The 20,136-nt window shown below is 41.2% G+C and overlaps 1 protein-coding gene across 1 annotated transcript in view; it reads right to left on the reverse strand.

Annotated features, from left to right (window-relative positions):
- Nucleotides 1–18,848, reverse strand: part of frem2b (FRAS1 related extracellular matrix 2b) — a 49,408-nt gene extending 30,560 nt beyond the window's left edge. Inside the window, exons 1-2 of the mRNA XM_005736007.1 lie at nucleotides 13,689–18,848; nucleotides 12,499–12,588 (exon numbers count right to left, since the gene is read on the reverse strand). Coding sequence (XP_005736064.1) covers nucleotides 12,499–12,588; nucleotides 13,689–18,699 — 5,101 coding nt within the window. The 5' untranslated portion in view covers nucleotides 18,700–18,848. The remainder of the gene's footprint in view (nucleotides 1–12,498; nucleotides 12,589–13,688) is intronic.
- Nucleotides 18,849–20,136: the final 1,288 nt, after the last annotated feature.

Here is a 20,136-nt window from a genome sequence, read left to right on the forward strand (position 1 = left end):
CTTCATTTGTTTGCGCTGGTGTGGATAACAAAATGATGTTTCCACACCTGCAGTGCGAGGCATAAAGTCTCCTGAAGCAATTTGCTAAACCAAATTCATTCATACTATTAATCAGTGCCTCTAAAACATTATCATGCAGTCCTATTTTTCTTAAATCACCAGCAGCAAAAAAAAGAAAGAAAAAAGAAACAATAACAAAAAAAACCCCAACTACTGTTCGTGCCATCTTTTAATTAGCATCAAAAAATGTCGGTAAGTGTAAATCAGTCTGTCTATTCAACATGTGGATCATTAGCAAGACACCCCATCTAATGATCAGGCTGCCATCAAGCTTTGAGGTAATTGGCTACATTTGGTGAATATTTATGGTCACACTGAAAATTGCTTTGAATAATTTGGGTTGCTTTCTCAATCTTACAGCTAGGTTAAAATTTCATCAGAATCCAATGTGTCCTCAAAGATGTAATCATGCTATTTATTTTATCTCTAGTGTGTAATCGATTTTATGCTCCAGGGTTTTAGCGATTTTAGTATAATCGTCTTTAATTAATTTGCATAATGGAGCCAATGTCGCCTTTGAGAACATATAAGTCAAGAGACAAATCAATACCTAATTTTCTTTCAATGGTTAATTTCTGTGATGGAAAGCAAACATGTTATATAATCATCTCCTATAAAATGACCTTTGCTTTTAGGTCCATGGTGTGTGAGACTATACCAGCATACTTTTCACCTCTCCAATTAAGGGAAAGGGGATTTAATAATCCTGTTGAAGGAAAAAAAGCACATGGCAGAGTAGAGAAAGAGAGAGCGAGCGATATGGTCTAATCTCCCTAAGCCTTGTATGCACAGTAACGAGTGGAGAGCTGGCCATGGCTTGAAAGATTTAGAATGGTTATGATTTCACAGGTCCTAAACCCTTTTCTATAAGCACAGACTTTCAGGGAACTGGTCTGCCATAAATCTGGCCACTCCAGCAGCGTCCCTTCTGGCTGCTGTTGCCTCTGTGTCCACTCCAACACACGGTGGTCACTCTGGGGCAAGATTTGTGAATGCTGAAAGAAAGGCGAGAGGTGCTTTTGTACAAAGGTGCCAGGTCAGAGAGCCATGCAAGGCTTAAAGCAAGCAATGCTTTGCTCTCAGTAGGGAAAGTTCTTCGAGATTAACATCTGAACCCAAAGGTGATTAAATTCTCAGAGCTCTTTCCAAATTTGAAGTGTAGCAGTTAGAATTACCTGTCCTTAGTGACTAAATCCTGATTTTTTAAAAAGCTGTTTAGAAGGTCAATGTCTCCTTATTGCATTACATCTCTGCTCTGAGACTTTATGGGGTGACAACTATAACTATGTTGGCCATGATTGGATTACACTTAAAGGCATTTTTTTTAGTTTCATAAAACATTTTACAAAATCAAAACAGAATCAAATTATCAGCTCCTCACAAGAATCAGAAAATTAAAAAAAATTCTACCCAGCATCTGCAGAATGAAATTCAAAACACTTAACATCATGATTTCAATACTCTCTTCTACCCTGTTCTTGACACTAAGGATCCTTTTAAGCAGTCATCCTGTTTACACTTTTTGATTCCTAATTGCAGCACCAGGTTGTTGTGGAAACTGCACAGTGAGCCACTCGCATGTGTAAAAAGGCAATGAGCAATTCCCAGAGCTCCTATTTCAGACGAGGCTCCTTTATTCATCCCCAGGAAAGAAATGTGGCAGAGGAAGTACAGTTCAATGTGACTGTAGGGAAAGGTCACCCATTCCCTGGGAATCTTCTTCACACTCCAGTGTCTTCACACACTGCCACAAATGATGTCATTTGTGGGTGCAGATATCACAAAGACACATGAGAATAACTGGTAAGAATACATTTTTGAAATAAAAACATCCGTCGTAAAACGTCTACTGTATTTCCAGTTTCAAAGTCACAAATCCGCCTGTATAAATTCAGATCATTTATACATTTATATGTTGGCAGTTATGTTGAGAATTAATTAAAATCTAACATCCATCTTACAAATTAAATGTTAGCAAATTATCGCCATCATTTAAAGGTTTATTATTCTCAAATATGTAAGTTCATAAATTATTTATGAAAACATTTAAAGAGTTATCAAGTTCAGAGTATAGACTTGCATGGGCAGCTCCAATTTCCAGTTACCCTGACAATAGACAAATGTACCGTTTCTAAAATTTACAAACCACTGACATCTCATACTGCAAATGAAAACATTCAGGCTTTTTATATCAATCCTATTAGCCTTGGGAGGAAATATTAGTTCAATTAGAATATTTCCAGAAATCTTAAGAAGCAGCATGAAGCCAACTCTGCAGTGCATGTCTGCACTTTGTGATTTTACAACATGGGGCACTGTGCCAAGCACTCAAGGTGAGGACTTATTTCTATATTTTTAGAGGTACTTTTTGTGTTTAGGCATGTTGACAGGATCGTAAAACAGACAGGAAAGTGAGGACACCCAGGCCGCTGCAGTAGTCTTTCAGCATATGGGTGAGCTATACCAGTGCCCAGGACCTCTATCATGGCTTTACGGCTAATACTTTCTACATTTTTCTTATATTTGATGAAAATACAGTGCGTAACAAAATCACGATCGACATAGATTTCAAGTTATAAATTTCAATATATAAAGATTTAACAAATGTTTAGAAATTTAACCATGAAAGTTAATACACAGGGAATTTAAAGTGCATCACATTTCTGAAGGATATCTCTTTCCAAAAGAGGTATCAAAGCCTCTTCTGAGGGCTTTGTATATTTTGATTGTATAGGTGAGCTCAGACAAAGTATTCATTGATTGCCCTTGAATAGCATTCCAGCCTGTCGAAGAGGACGTGGCCTCGAGTGTCTTAATTAACAGTCAGCCACACGGTTTACGGAGCATAAGCCTGAACTCTCAATAGCAAGGGAAGTTACAACAAAAGGCTGAATTAGCAACTACAGGGCTTTTTTTCAACATTCACAAGTAAAGGTCACAGTGGATTTCAAATCAGGAGTTCTTTGCTCATTACCAGTCAATTATGTACAGTATGAACACCGTGGCGCATAAGCTGCTGAGGTAGATGTGCAAATCTTCTGTGACCTGCTGAAAAAGCTGCGTGAAGTGAAGCTGGTGCCAGAAATTGTTTTAGCAAGCCTTTGAGTTTCGTTTACATGGAGTTATTTAAAAAAAAAAAACACCTTTCCAAATAGCATGCTGTAAAGAATACAAGAATAACATGCCTTTTGAGCTTATCTTAGCCTCAACCTCAGGCAGAAGAAAATGTGTCTGCCTGAGCTTACATTGTTACAGGTGCATATGCAAAATGTATCCCAACTCTCAAATACTGCTGGCAACTGAACAGAAGAACAAAGGTAGCAAAATAACAAGGAGGTACAAGGCTAAGTGCGAATATGGGAGGGAAAACAAAGAAACATAAGGATGCAGGAAGACAGGAGTTGACAAAGAGAGGGGGGGGCGTACTTTTTCTTGACCCTTGAATGCTCAGTGTTTGCTCTCTTGTCAGACCGAATAATGGTGGACTGTTTGCTGAAAGCAGCAGTGTGAGACCACAGAATAAAAAACCCCATCCCAGTCCCCCAGACTCATGCGCTCCATACTAATAAAGCCGGGCATTTCTCGAGTCTGTTGGGCCGGCCTCCATTGGCTTCGGCTATAACAACATGTTTCAGCTGCATTTCACAGTTGTTACTTGCAAATCCTCACATGTAGTAAAGCGTTTGCCTTGGAGCGAAATGCTCCCTAAAAAGCTGAAATGGTAATTCCTAAAGAAGTGTTAAATAACTGTTGGCCCTTTGTTTATGATGGATGAAAAGAAGCCATTGAGTAGAACTGTGCAAACCTGCATTTTAAAGATAAGCATGCTGTTCTGCATTCATGAAAAGAGCGAAGAAAATGTCTAAGGACTTAGTGTTGTTATTGTCTTCTCCTTTTAATATTGGACTGAAGATTAGTCTGTGCAGCAGAACAAGCCCTGGGTTCAAAAATATTTGCTGGCATGTTAAAAGAAGAGTACTTCTAAGGATGCCTGCAACATTTAATATAGGCAATCAAATGGATTTTTCTTTTTTTTTTCTGGCCTTTGAATCATTGTCAAAATAGCTTCTGGAAGTCTTTGTTGGCGAAAGTGAACCTTATGATATGAAAACCGACTTCTGGTACAAAGTCAGATACACTCTTGTCGTTGCATGGATGAGTTCTGTGCTGCAAGACCTCTATTCGGAGTATACCACATTGCATAATACTATCATTTAAATTTATTCTCTTCAGAGACCACTGTGTTGTGTGCTACCACATAAAGGCACTCAGTGTTGTAGGGACCACAATTACCTGGCATCCCATGGAATGGAATAAAGTAATGCGATGTAATGAATCTGAATATTTCTCAGACTGAAAACTATTAGACATGAAGGACAAGAGATGAATGTTGGAGTTACAAGAGAGCAGAAATGTCATTCTTACCTTCAGATTGCTTTGTTAAATTTCACACTGAATATCCTTTAAAACATTATCACCTCTTTTTAAAGTTGAAATTAAATCTGCACCTGATGTTTCGAAGCTTTAATCGCACCAAATGTTCTGCTCATACTTATGACTTATTAACCACTGATCACGTTTGAAGTAATGTTTGGTGGCGAGGGTAGTAGCTTTAGCCAGTCGCCTGAAAAAATAAGCAGTAAAATGCAACCTCTTTACCAGACTGCTCAGTTGTCTCAACTTGCTTCCTTTGGCCTTTATTTCTGTCTCTTGTCCCATTATCTTGCTAATATGTAACTCTTCACTTCACTCCAAGCTCATGTGCTGGAAAACCAAGATAAGCCCATGCATGGTCTAGTTAATTTCTGGCAGCAAGACATTCCTGAGTTTTCTTAATGGGGGGAAGGGTTCATCTGAGTGCTGGACATTTCCACGGCTGTCTTTGAATTATTTTTGTGCTTCTCAAACTGATATAAGCCAAAACAAATTTTAGAAAATGCAATGTAAGACAAATAACTAAGAATTGATTCACATATCAAATGCAACTTTTGGTGGGACATATTACTTGACCAGTAGTGGAAAAATACTGATATGCACTGCCTTCAGCTCTGTAAAAAAATATAAGAGAATAGATGAAGTGAGCGACGGGAATGTTGTCTGAATTAAATAACCATAGTTTGAGGCTGTCATACATTCCTTGAAATGGAGAGAAGCTTGATACTTACTGACTACATAACATTTCTTCACGGCTAATCAAATCTATAGCAAACTCTAAATCATTTATATTCATATGTAGATCCAGCTGAACTCATGCAGAGTTTACCTACTACATTTGCGCTCTCACACCTTGTCAACACAGGCAGTGTTTAGAGAGTGAAGTGCACATCAGCACATTCATGCCGTCGCTACAGGCGACAGGAAGCAGCTTGACGCCTTGCCCTCACCAATACAGGGACCAACAAAGCACTTCAATCTTTCATCTCCTATGACTACCCCCCCACCTCCCAATCCATTTCTCCACACGATGACTCCTCATATCCTGAGTATCAGGCTACACTTATAGAAAGGAGGTGATGGTGAGTGGGAGCTTGATCAGAATCCCCAAAGGGTTTCATCAGCACCTTTCATGAGACGAGAGCCCAGAGACACACTCCTACCATGTGCGAAAATAAAAACCTTCTCAAGTGAGTCTGTGTCTAAATGCGTATCATCTTCAGTTCCTCTCTACTGTATATATTTCCCTTGCATATTTATATACTAAACTTATTCTTATTCTTCTTCTTTCGGGTGATCTGCCTCCTCCTCACCCTGTCCCTAATATCCTCTTCTGTCACACCAACGCTCTGCACGTCCTCCTTCTACTACATCCTTGAATCTTCTCTGTGGTCTTCCACTTTGCCTCCTGCCTGGTGGTTCCATATTCAACATATTGTGTCCAATATATCCACTATCACTCCCCTGCACCTGTGCAAACTATCTCAGCCTTGCCTCTCTAACTTTGTTTTCAAACCACTCGACCTGAGCTGTCCCTCTGATGCACTCATTTCCAAAGCTTGGCCTCCTGTCTTTTCATTAGTGCCACTGTCTCTAAACCAAACATCTACCATAAGACCATCCTTTTCACTGTTGCTTCTATCCATCACAAATCACAGCTGACACTCATCTCCAGTCACTCCACCATGTCAATACGCTCTTCTTCACCTCCCGTGTACATGGTCTGATTTGGATAGCTGACCTCACCTATTTAAACTCATCCACTTTTATTATTTCTACTCCTTGTAGGGTCACTGTTACATCCGTCTCTCTCTCTCTCATTCACACATATGTATTCTGTCTTGCATGTACTACTTTTCATTCCTCTTCTCTCCAGAACATACCTCCACCTCTGCAGGCTCAGTTCCACCGTGCCACTACTCTCGCTACAAATTACAATCTCATCTGCAAACAATATAGTCCAAAGAGACTCCTGCCTGACTTCATCTATTAATCTGTCTATCACCAGTGCAACCGATCCGTGATGTATTCGCACCCCTAACTTGAACCCGTCTGCCCCTCCTCAATAATATGCTGATGATATCACAATGAAAGAAGCTGGTGTTGTTTCTGCTCTACATCACAGCACTCTAATCAAAAGAGACAACAGCTTGAAATCAAAGACAAAGCCGTTATCAATTAAACTGTAGCTGATGCCAAGCATCTTGATGAAACATTTTAGCAGTGCCAGCCTCATCTCTGATTATGAAATCAGACAGCTGGCCCAGTGATGGAAAGACGGTCAATGCTTTGTGTACGCGAATGTGAACGTGCATGAAAAATGTGTACAAAGGAGGTGCAGCGTGCAAAGGGCTCCAATCATGAAACCCAAGTATAGCTGGAGAGAGTTGTGACACACTACAGCCTCGGCCCAGCTGTCAGTGGCTTATCATGCGGCAGGGCGGAGAGGAGCAGCTCTGGTCCACTGCTGGGATTCAGGGGCCAGAAACACATTATCCAGAGTGATTTTTCAAAAGTGAACAAAAGCTCTACTCCTGTGAAAAGAGAGTTGTTACAGCAGCAACTGTAGCATCACAAACACTCAGATTCCCTGCTGTTTGTCAAAACAGTCCCATCGGGCGATTTCATGAGGCCAAAAATCACACAGGACACATCGCAGAGCATGAAAAGAAAGTGATATTTTATATTGTGACATAATAACGCAAAATAAATTCCTGAATAGTTTAATTTGACCTAAAGTTTATTTCCTTTTTGTTCTGCCCCTGTTATATTTATTTTAAGTATGACTCAATTTGTCTGGGGCCATCCTAAAACCCGATGACTCAAACTTTAACCCTTTTTTTCCACATAATGGGGATTTTCACCAGAGGAATCTCAGTTCTGCTAGACTGATAACCTAAGGCAGCAATGACGACACACATCATCATTCGGAGAACAAGCCTGGGCCTGAGGTTTCTATACTTTTGGGAATTTGCCTTTGCTTTGTTAACCTTGGCAACATACACTTTGGCAGCACATAAAGACAGAGAGAGCAAAATCATCAAACAGGGTTTCCCTTCTGTTTTCTAATGGGAAAATTAAAGCAGATCAGAATAAATCAGTAAGTTCCCTAGATGTTTAAGCAACAAATCACCCACATTCTTTGCTGTAATCAGCACAAACACCACAATGAAAAATAAATGTGACATTGTCATGGCTGCTCCACATCATTATCTATCATTAATGGATTTGGTGTTCTCTTTTTCTGATGCATTTGAGGCAGCAGAATATGCCTTTTGGACTAAATATAGATTGTAAATACGGAGCTGTAATCTGCACTCAGGAGCAAAATGAACTGCAATAAAAAAAGGAGGCACAGCACTAACAGACGGCCTGAAAGTGATCCAACAGACTTGGGCAAAGAAATCTGAACAAAAAAAAGAGAGAATTCATTGGCTTATTCAGTGCCTAAATCATTTCAGAACAATGAAACCTCTTGAAACATATTTAGGCGTTCCTGCCTCGGAGAATTCTACTATCATCTTTTCATCATCAATAAAAGCATTTTAATCTCTTTTTTTTTTAAGTATTTCGCTGGCTCAAGACTGCTAGATAACAGCGAATGTTTGATCCCCTCACAGATGAGCACAGGTTTTTCATCTGTTTGGTTAGTCGCAGCAGCTCTTTGCGGATATGCTTTCATTTAAGTCGTCTCTACGCTTCACACACACATTAAAGGAAAGCAAACTTGCACATACACCTCGTTATGCTGTGCTGAATAGAGAAGGCTGCTGCTGGGTGGTAAACATTGCAAATATAACTGCAATGCAGACTAGTGAGAAAATTATAACACAAAGTTAGCTGCTGACGACATAAGGGACCGGTAAGAGACGCAAATCACTCTCCAACTAAAATGATTAGTCTAAATCCATTCTGTAATTCAGTTTTTCAGCCCCAAAGTGCAGCAGCTGTGCCTCAGGAACAGCTCTGTAATCAAAGCCCAGATGTTTTATCACTAAATGCTTTTTCCATAACAATAAAACGACTTCACCTATTTTATTGTCTGCAGCACAGCTGGACTGTGAAGAAAACAGAAACACCCTGAAACCCCTTTAAACTATCACTACAACGAGACCAGCTATGTCATTTGCTGAAGCTTAAAGCATACTTTATGAATATGATTCATACCAGTGGTCCCAAGGACAGAGGAATGTTATACCCCACAAGAAAGTATAGAAGAGACAGTTTCATTAATAGCAGGCTAGAAACGCTGCAAAACTGCAGAGTCATCTCCTGTGCGGTGATGGGGATATTATAGCATATAGCTATACTAACCTCACAACTGCATGTGAGTGCATGTTCTACACTTACTTTTGTTGTACTCTAGCACGCAATGGGGAGTAAGATAATCCCCCCCCCCCCCCCCCCCCCCCAAGCCTGGAATTAGGAGGGGAGACAAAGAAGATGGAGTATGCACCCATTGTCACAAGAGATTACACACCGATAACATGGAAGTTATGTTGACAACATACATATCAGATGTTACTGCAGGTGAAAAATGGTTTGGAGGATTTATTAGGTCGAGGTATGCACGGTGACCTGAACTTATCTTGTTATACGAAGCAGAAATAACAAACAAAACACGCTTGTAGAGGTGGGCTCTGCAGACATGCACCCTATTGTCTCTTTCCATGTGAGAAAATGTGTTCCAGACAGAAAGTGATTCTATTTTTCTTTTCACTGCTGACCCATTTCACTAGAAATTATTGACTTACATACTCTATGCTTCTTACAGCGAACGAGTCTCATTAGTCAAATGAGGAAAACATGGACATTTTGTACATGCCTGCAGAGTTTGACCTTAAAAATACGTTTCTTTTCCCAAACTATTAATGATCTTTTGCTGCCTTTTTGTAGCTCACTTAAATAAAAATAAAAAATAAAAATATACTGAGCGCCTGGAATAAAAAACAAAGAGTACTACATTGTGTCTGTCATTAAGAACATTTGTGAGGTTGACTGACTGGCTGGAGGCAGACAGGGAATCAGCTCCATAAACAACTGCCTGGGAATGCGAGGGCTCGTGTGTGCTCAGGTAAGCTCACCTGAATGCAACTGAATCCCTAGGAGACAAGGGGAGAGCTGGAGTCCATCAAAACACAACAATTAACTGAGTTAGAATAACAAGGGCAGCACACATACAGGCACACAGATACAACCCCCCCTCCGAAAAAATCGACATTCCATTTGGGCAACAGTTTCTTCAAAACAGCAGACATCTCTACAAGTTAAAATGTGTGAATTTAGTCATTTGGAATGATTAATTTAAAGCTCTGACAAGGATGACAAAAAATTATACACAAGCATCACTGGTAACATTCATCCTGTGGTCTCCTTTTTGGCAAAAACACCTTAAATGCAGCTTTAAAAGCCGGCAGTATCAACTTTAAGATGCTAAAGAAATTCAAGAGGAAAATAAATCAGATTTTTAAAAAAAAGCACAAATCATTTGTAGACCACTGCACATAAAATGCAGCATAATCTGGAAGTAAATTCAATATTATTCTGTTTTTATACACTAACAGGATTAAAAGTTGTACTTTGTAAGAAACTCTATTCACTAATTAAAAATGCTAAGCACTTTGGGATGTGGCCCAGTTGTTTTTACTTGTAGTAAAAAGCCCATCTCCTCTCTTTATGTGGCCGAGTTAATCAAGTGAAACCGCCTAAATTGCACAAACATAATTAATCAAGGTAAACAAAATATCTGCCTGCTTAAAGCACAGGTCATTACTTTAGTCGATACTCTAATACAACTGTGCTACACAATGGATGAGAGCGAGTCAGGTCTAGCACAGTTTCACATTTGGGCTCTGAACTCACCATTTACAATTAGAAACATGTAGAAGTCAGAAAATACATTGTTGCAAAGAGGAACTGACGCTCTGGCAGCTCAGATTAAAATCCAACACTGTACCCTGGTTAACAAGACAACCCATCTATTAGGAAAACTATGATGTCAGCTTCTACAATTAAAGCAAGCTTGTGGTTAGAAGTGAGACTGCCATAAGTATTTAGATGGAGCACAATGAATGGCTTTGCACTTTCCATTCATCCTCCTTTGTGAGAATACATGCCGGGAGTAAATTAGCGTACTGCCCTGTAATAAGTGCAGACAGTCACTTTATGTTTGGACTGACAATGGAACCAGAAGAAATCCTATAGGCCTTTGTGTGGTGTACTAAAACCCAATACATGACCTCACCTGGAAGAGGGAAAAACAGTAAATAAATAAATCCAATAGCTTTGCACATGTGCTGTTTAAACAATGACCAGCACGCTTAAGCACACAAATTATGGTAATCAGAAGTCAGCAGCAGGCGCATACTCGAAAATGTGACTACATTCACAGTTCGTCACAACTATTGGCATAAACCCGTGGAATCTCACTGAACAGCTGCAACATGAAAAGCAACTTTTCACACTCATAGCATTGCCAAGTGCATTTGGTAAATTTCCCAATGAACTTGAAGCGAGAAAGAGAATGTTTTCCACTGCTGAACATGACATAGTGCAGCTGTGTGCCAGTGTACGGCATTCAGCTCCTCCACAACACGGCTGTTCAAAGAGCTGCAGGCTCTGTCTAGGGATTTAGGGCAGCCACCAGCCCAGCTTAAATCTTATTAAAAAAAAAAATCTTCACTGATTGCCTCAAAAACTGCACTGCAGTACGTGGTGAGTCCTTATGGATCGGCCATCCAATGAGATCATTCATCAATTTGTTAAGCTCTTTAGGTGCCACTATAAAGTACAATTTTCATATCAAAGAATGACATTTTAGAGAGGTGCACTGTATCTGATAGTTGCCATTTTATGCTTTGTTTTGTTTGAGGACATAACTATGATTGAGGACGGAATAAGACAAAAGCTGTTTTGAAGTCTCGCAGTGAGCGCTGAAAGGAGTGAATCTAATTGCCAGTCTGGAAGATAAACTACCAGTGTGGGGATATGTGTGTCATCAAGCATCAAGCAAGGTACACAGAGAAAGAAAGTGACAAAGAGGAAGAGAGGCCCACAGAGATCCATTAAAACAAAACAAAAAAAGAAAGCCCAAGTGAGACAATAATAAGGGACTGAGCCCTCACTCAGCAACAAAAAAATCTGCATGGGCTCAACTGCTGATATTCAGTACCAGCTCCTGCATTTGAGTCATCTCTTATTAGCGCCCCATCCACCTGTTGAGATTGATTTTAACCTGTCAAATATCAAACCGAAGGCACGGAAAATGAGAAATGAGAATGGGAGCTCGCCGAGGTGCTTGTGGGAAAAGAGGGCCCCTATTAGAGCCGTCCTTTGTGCTCACTCATCACAGCTGAAGGATAGCAGAAAGGACACACTGTCAGGCACACTGCTTCTGCTAATCGGCAACACCGGCATGATTGCCTCAAACCATTCACAGAGCCTGCGTCTGATTACATATCTACAGCTCTACTAATTAGTAACTGGCTAAATCAATCATTACTTTCTAAAAAATAACGAGCGACTACATTAGGTGCTAAAAGACTGACCTACCTATGGCATCATTTGCAGTAGGACAAACTAATGAATATACTAATAAATATTTGAATAAAATGTTAATAGGCGTAAAAGATCTAATATTCCTTTTTTCTCCGAAATGCTGGTGGAATGAAATTCACCAGAGCATAAACAAAAGCTACCCAGAAACAATACATCTTTCCTTCTATTTCACTGCATGCCTGTTATCTCACTTACTTAAGCTGAAATAATGGAAATCTCTGCAATCTTTGCAGATGCCTTTTGATTTGTAATTCTGCCTAATTAGGCACATTGTTGAGTGGATTCAAGCCTTACCCTTCTTAGAGAAATCTGAATTTATTAAACAGCAACAGCGTGACAAATTCACTGTATCATCCTCAAAAGTGAGCGTGTCACAGACTCATTTCAAATTTAACGGCTATCACTCAATATAACTCCAAGAGTGGATGTTTAAATTGAGGAACTTACCGCTGTCCTCAATGGAGAAATGAAAGATGTCGTTTGTCGCGTTGTCCCCATCCCTCAGAATATAGCATATGCTCATGTCGTCAATTTCAGCTGAAAAAGAGCACATTTACATAAGTACAAGAAAAATCCTGCTCACAAAATTTTGCATCAGCTATTTGGCAAAAACAACTAACAAAATATGTTCAGTTTGTTCCTATCTACTTGTCAGTGTCTTTGTGCCTGTGTGCCTAAATGTGCACGCTGACAGCACCAGGGGAATCCGAGCAAAAAGAACTGCCTGAAAGGGCTGTAAACAAATAAGACTCTTGAATGATGCCGGACATTAAGACCAGCTTGACTCGTGGGATGCCATCACAGCAGTCTGTCTGCTTGCCATCTTGATAGCGTGGTGCTAGACAAGCTTCCTTATAGCACTAAAAACTGCAAAGTTTCCACTTGCTGCGTTCAATATTTTATGTCAGAATATCTCCCTTCAAAGGGACAGATGCATACAAATGTGTAGCCTAAACTTTCAAATGCCCAGGAGATAGTGTCTTTATTTACTGTCTGTTTACTCTTGTGAGAACTCTTGAAATATTGAACAGGCCTCTAGGGGAAAGCATCTCACAGTGGCTTAGTAAATAAAAGCAGGGAATACGTGGATATTGACTGTGGCTGCTATCCTGATATTTACCATTACCAAGACACCCCTCTGGTCTGTTTGAAATGTAACTTCTGTACTGCACCATGTTATTTACAAAGCCAGTGATTTGCTGGGAGCTAGAATACCGCATCTCTCTCCCTCTGACATGTTTGCATGTTCACATTATTTATCATCACGTCTCTAATTCTCTTGTCTACTGTTATATTCCTCTGGTAAAGCACAAACCACCCTAAGTTTCCTCCAAAGTGAAATGTTTTAGGCACTGTTTGAAAAATGCTCTCCTCCAGAGCGAACTAGTCAGCCTGAGGCACTAGCATACTTCTTTCTGTAAACAGGTGCTCTCTAGAGTGAAAACAAAAAGTTTACGATTTTTAAGACCATTGGAGTAAGGCCATTTAAAAGTCTAAGTAAAAGCAGGGTAAGATTAAATTCACATCAGACTGCTCTGAATATTTTGAAAAGTCTTCTACGTGAGTTTTACTGCAGCAGATTGCAAATCCATCAGAATGTCACAGGACTGAAAAGTTTTAAAGAGCAGCCTTCTTACCTTGCGTGAAGCTGTTGATAGTTGCATTTCCTCTGGCGTGGTTGATAAGGTAGCCATGTTTTGGGGCTACAGTAATCCTAAAGGTCACAGAGTCCTGAATGCTGTCTCTGTCCTCTGCTTTCAGGGTCTTACTAGTGATCACAAAGCCTAAGTGGCCTGTCTCCAAAACCCGCAGTGTTGGAGCACCTTTATTAACCAGAACCTGTGGTACACCATTATCCATGGAGAGGATGGTAATCTTCATCATTTGAGGCTTTCGGGTCTCAAATACAGTATCGGGGAAGACATAGAAGTCTGTGTGAGTGCCATCGGTGACAGTGAAGGAGAAACTGTCCTCTGTACTCTCTGTGCCATCGTGCCTGTAGCTGATCAAGTTCTCATTCAAGTCCTGCTTTGTGAATGAGGTGACAGGCCGGGTGTTGTTAAAGAGCAGGCGACCATGAACTGGAATCTGAGTGACTGTGAATTTCAAGAGACGGTCAACGGTGTCCCTGTCTTCAACTGTTAGCTCAAAAGGTGTGATGAGTTTGTTTTCTCCCTCAGTCACTGCCAGACTGTGTACCGTCAGTACAGGCTTTTTATTATCCACATCAGCGATGGAGATGCGGAAAGTGCGGAACACGGGATTATAGCCATCAGTCACTTCAAATTCAAAGCTATCCATTTTCACTTCGTCATCCGATGTGTGAATGTAGTAGATTTTGTTGCCAGCCAGCTGGAGCTGTGTAAAGGATGAGATGGGCATCCCAGGTGTGTCTGTGCACTCCAGGTGTCCTCTGACTGGTGCTCGGGTGATTGTGAAAACTAAGTGTTCATCTGGGCTGTTGAGGTCACTGGTACTGAGGAGGTCTGTTGTCAAAGTAACCCTGCCACCCTCTTTAAGAGATACACCTTTACTGACCACATCAGGGAAAACCATGTCTATGCTGCCGATTGTAACATAGAAGTATCTGTCAATCAAAGGGTTGATGCCATCAGTCACATCAAACTTGATGAGGTCTCGAATTCCCTCTTGTCCATTGTGGATGTACACAATCAGACCCTGATCCACCTCGCTTTGTGTAATATTCATTCCAACTGTGATATTTTGCAACGTCCCCGAAGGCGTCGCTCTTTGCAAACACCCTTGACCGGGTCCGTATCGAATTATATATGTTAGCGTGCTATCCTCAGAGTCCAGATCAGTAGCTTTTAAAACATCGCTGTTAATGACTTTCACATCACCTATCTCTATTTCAAGGCCATCATTGATTGCCATCCTTGGGGTTTCGTCGTCCACAGGGATAATCATAACAATGACTGTTTTCTCCACACTGAACTTTCCATCTGTAAGAACAATATCAAAGCTGTCCTCTGTGGTCTCTGAGTCATCATGCTCATACACGTAGCTGGAGGCCTCCCTGATCTGATCCAAGGTAAAGTTAGACACAGGGACGGTGCCAGTAGTGAGCTGATTGAGAATAAATCCATGCTTGGGGGGTTTGGTGATGATGAATGTCAGCTGATCAGAGGGGAGATCAGCATCAGCACCATTCAGAATGGGAGTGTCAATAACTATGTTCATGCCCTCCATAACCACAAACTCTCTCATGTAAATCTCTGGTTTTTCATCATTAGAGGGGATTATGGAGATGGGGAAAAAGTGCCTTTCAGAGAAATTGATGCCATCAGAGCATCTGAATGTAAACCTGTCTTCTACTGGCTCGACTCCTTTGTGAATGCTTTGAACATAATAAATGTGATTCTGTTTGATGTCCTTGATGGTGAAAGCACTAATAGCTGTTCCAGACCTGGATTTCTCTGAGCCTGGGGCTGGGGAAATATTTTCCACATACCCTGAAGTCGGCTGTACGATGATTGTACATAGAAGGTCATCGCTGGGGGTGTCGACATCATCTGCGCTTATGTGGAGAATCTGAATGGCATGCTTCTCTCCCTCAACAACAGTGAACTGCGGCCCCACAAAGACCTCTGGAGCCTGGCTGTCCAGAGGAAGAATGGTGACATGCACTCTGACACCTGTGATCTTATTTCCTCCCACAGTCCACTCATCAGACATGTCTGTCAAAGTGAGATTGAAAAAGTCCTCCTTTGTGCTTGAGCCTATCTCCCCACTTGTGTGAGCATAGACCACAAAGCCATTAATAATATCAGCTTGGGTGAATGTGCCCGATGAAACACCTCTAACCAGGATTTCACCCAATGACGGCGGGTCTTCAACTATGAAGGTTAATCTGAGGTCATCTGTGTCCTCATCTCTTCCTTGAATGACATTACTTGTGATTTCTGTTGCTCCATTTTCCAGTACATCTATGTAGGAGCCAATTGTGCCAGCAGGAAGACTTATAGTTGGAGCCTCATCATCAATTGGCTTCACATTGATCTTTATAGTAATTGGGACTATGTGCACCCCATCGCTGACATCTATTTGTATGGAATCTACTGTTGATTCATCTCCATTATGAATGTATGAAATTAGGCCATTTGCAATATCCTCTAGACTGAAAGCATTTCCTTTGGTCATATCAATGAATGTAAACTGGACCTGACCATGCAGTGGTGGCTGAGTTAAGGTGAAGGTTATCTTTTTCTTTTCCGTGTCTGTGTCAGAGGTGTCCAGCTCAGCACTCGTAAGGATATATCTGCCACGCTCAAGCACAGTAAATCCAGAGTTCTTTATTTGAGGCGGCTTGTTGTCCACAGGCTTTAAAAATATAGTGAAAACCCCTTCTACAGTATTCCCAGAAACATCCTCAACAGTGTATCTAAACTGCAAAACATGAGTGGTAATTCCAAGCTCAAGATCAGGTGGTTTGTAAGCTATTTTGTGGTGATTGATTTGAGCCTGAGTGAAAGTTGTGACTTCGGTGTTTGGATTTTCAGTCAATACCAAAGCTCCGAGTACAACAGGGCTGTTCTCATCTGTGTCTGTCGGTGGCTGCACGATTGTATATTTGAGATCACGATCGTCTGAATCGAGGTCAGTGTAACGGAGGAATTTCTTTCGGAAGTAAGTAAGCTGATACTCATGCACAGTCATTTGCAGCGTCGCCCCAGGGTATAGTTCAGGTGGAAGGTCGTCAACAGGGAGAATTTTGATGACAAATGAGCTTTGACCTGATTGATTTGGTGGGTCATTGTCATCTTGAACCGTAAACACAAACTGATCCATGACTGTGCTGGTACTGTGAGGTCCAATGTGCTTGTAAAACAGTTTACCATCAGTAATATCCTGCTGCAGCCATTCAGTCACTACTTTCTCATACATTTCGTCCTCTGTATTAAACTTCCAGGTTGATGGGTCTTCTGGGGCCTCAGACTGACGCAGCATCACCTGTCCCAGTGTGGAAAAAGGAGGCTCGATTGTGAATTTAATTGTGGAATCTTCTGAGTCGATGTCTGCTGCACTGAGCATAAGCGAGGTGATAGGCATCATTTGGTTTTTGAATAAAACCAAACCAGTGTTGGCATTTATAATGGGAGGCTCGTCATCTGTCGGCACAACAGTAATAGGAAACAGAAACTCCACCTCATTTGTGCCATCTGTCATTCTGAAAACAATATTATCACTGTACGTGTCACTGCCATCATGTTGATAAATTACTACACCAGCATCAAGGTCAGCTGGGGTGAAAAATTTCCTCCTGGAGCCCAGAACAGTCAATTCACCATGCCTCAGGCCATCAATAACAGTCATTTTGACTTTCTCTAAATTATCCTCATCACTGATTTCCAGATTCTGTGAACTGGACAGAGGCCTGGACTGACCCTCATACAGCAATTGTCCAGTATTCCTAGTAACCACAGGGGCCAGCGTGTTCATAGGCTTTACAACAATCATGAAAGCAAAAGGATCTGACACAGCTCCCTCTCCATCCACAACCTCAAACTCAATCTGGAAAATCCTCTCAGTGTCCGAATCCACAGCAGGGGGCTTGTAGGCAATTTTCAGCTCTTTGAGGTCTCCTTGGTAAAATGAGGTTATTGGCAAATTCCTATCATCAGTGCTTACTATGTAGCCTTCCTCAAAGGACAGGGGAGATGTAATATTGAAGATTAATTCATCAGGATTAGACTCAACATCCTCTGCAGCCAGCATATCCGTGGTTATTGCTGTCATTACAAACTGATCTACTTCCATCATCATCATGGCAACAAAGCTGGGTTTAGGAGGTATGTTGTCTTCACCCTCTTTGATTCTGACCAGAATCTGGAAAAATTCCTGCTTGAGCAAATTGCCTTCTTTATCATGTAATTCCACAACCATCGGAATGTAATCTCTGTTAGGTGACTTCAAAGCGAAAGTGTGCTGATAACGGGTGTTCATTTTAATAAACTCATCACAGTCCACCATTGTTCCGAGGCTCTCTTCATCCACAAGTTTTCCATACCTGGGCAGCACATTGCCACTGGAGAGGGAAGCTATTTTGCACTGATGCGCACTTCTATCATAGGTGAATTCTAAAATTTTCTTATCGATGGGATTACTTGTGCCGAGCAGTTTTTCAACAGTGAGCGGCATGTTTTTCGTCAGCACCTCCAGCTGTGTAAAAATAACCTCCACCTCCATCATAAAAGGTATTATAATTGTATCCGTTTGCGTGTCGTACCTGAGTTGTAACCTCACTCTATCCTTCGGGGGACTCCGAGAGCCAAAGTGAGAATACTTCACGTCATTGGGACCAAATTCACACGGAAACTTTTTCGGAGACAGGTGTCCAGGCCTTTGAGACAAAGGATCGTTGTCTAGGACTGTTATGCTGCATCTATCACCGGGCTGAACTTGGATAACCAAATCGTTGATGGGATCAATGAAGACTGATCTCCCGAAAGGCACGCGTATCCCATTATTGGCAACCAATATCGTGTCTTCTGACAGCTCAGCCCTCAAAGCGTATGATAATCCATAGCTGTCAAAAACCTGTGCAACCACATCACCTGTCAGAATCACTGCGAGCAGAATCAGAGCGGCGCCAGTCCCGTGCAGATGCGGGTGAATAATCCAAGCCATTTGTAGAGTGGAACTGCAGAGGAAACACCTTCAACTTTGTGCATGCAACCTTGTAAACCGCGTACCTCGGTTAAAGTTGCAAGAGTACAAAATCGGAGTTGGATAATATCACGCACCTGTGAGGACTGAGGTGCACCATTCTCTCACAGTAGCTGTGCACTGATAGCCCAAACTTCATACTCCTGCCTAGCGGGAGTAAGGAGAGCCACGCCCTCCACTCAGCCAATTGGTCGATATCTCTCCTCCGGAACGCGTTAGCCAGGTTTTAAATGGACGTGGTTTGTGTCATTCTGGGTGGAAAAAGAATGTCGCGTCGGATAAACGCTCAGTTTCATTTAGTAAAAGAATGTGGTGCTATTTATGTATTAGACGTGACTTTGCGTATGTCCCCAGCAGAACTTGCAATAAGATATGTGAGCAAGTTAATTCGTTTAAACACGCCAAAAGCAGACTAGCGGTCTTTATTAAATATACATTCAAATATAGTTGAATTACTCCAAAATATCCACATTAATAAGGGAATGAGAAGTCCAGCTGTATCAATGTGAGTGCAGAAGAGCTTTGTCTCCCTCTCCTGGGTTGCGCTGGAGTGAATATGCTCTGCACGTCTTCATTACCCTCCAAACTCACATTTTTTAATACTTACTGTTGTGTGCATGTTTGTTTGTTTTTAATCCATTTCGGAAAATTTGGTCTATGATTATATTAATATCTCGTGCAATTTGCAATTTGCAGGATTAACTGTCTTAATGTTTTCTGTTTTATTTAAGAAGTCACTGTTTTTGTCACTAGAGATTCAAATTATGCTTTGAAACCCTGCTCACAATCCACTCCTAATGGGATCAAAAGTTCTATTTATCCAAATCATGTGGGAACATTGTCCTGCTTCTTGCTAGGGCAATCTAATCGCAGAGGTCCTCCAGATGTCAGGTGCTTTCCCCAGCAGAGCACTTTCCTCTGACAAGCTGACAAGCCCAGTCATGAACCTCTCTCTGTAGCACTTACCTGGAGAACCAGTGTTGATGAAAAGAACACCCACAAAGATACTGCACTACACAGCAGGGCAGGACAGAATGACTGAATTTTATTCCAAGTAGGGTTGATTTTGGTGCCATGAGCACTGCTGCGCAGTCAGATAAGAATTACAAATCTGGTAGATTAAGAAATTTGTCTGGTAGAATCAGACATACGTCCAAAGGGGAGTGTATGGAAAAGAAAAAAAAAGCAAAATCTTGAACATGTGTGGTATTTTACTGTTCTCACATTCAATTAAAATGTCAGCAAGACAGATTTCTACAACACAGCCGTGGTATTTATTGAGCCCACCTGCAGGAATAGCTGCTCATCTGTGTATATAGTATGTATACAGATACCTAAGATTCCCTGTAAATACGCAGCAACTCTAGAGCTTTACAGTGCCTGGAAAAGTCTGACTTC

Source organism: Pundamilia nyererei, unplaced genomic scaffold, assembly GCF_000239375.1.
Source record: "Pundamilia nyererei isolate P.nyererei 1_Seehausen unplaced genomic scaffold, PunNye1.0 scaffold00066, whole genome shotgun sequence".
NCBI lineage: Eukaryota > Metazoa > Chordata > Actinopteri > Cichliformes > Cichlidae > Pundamilia > Pundamilia nyererei.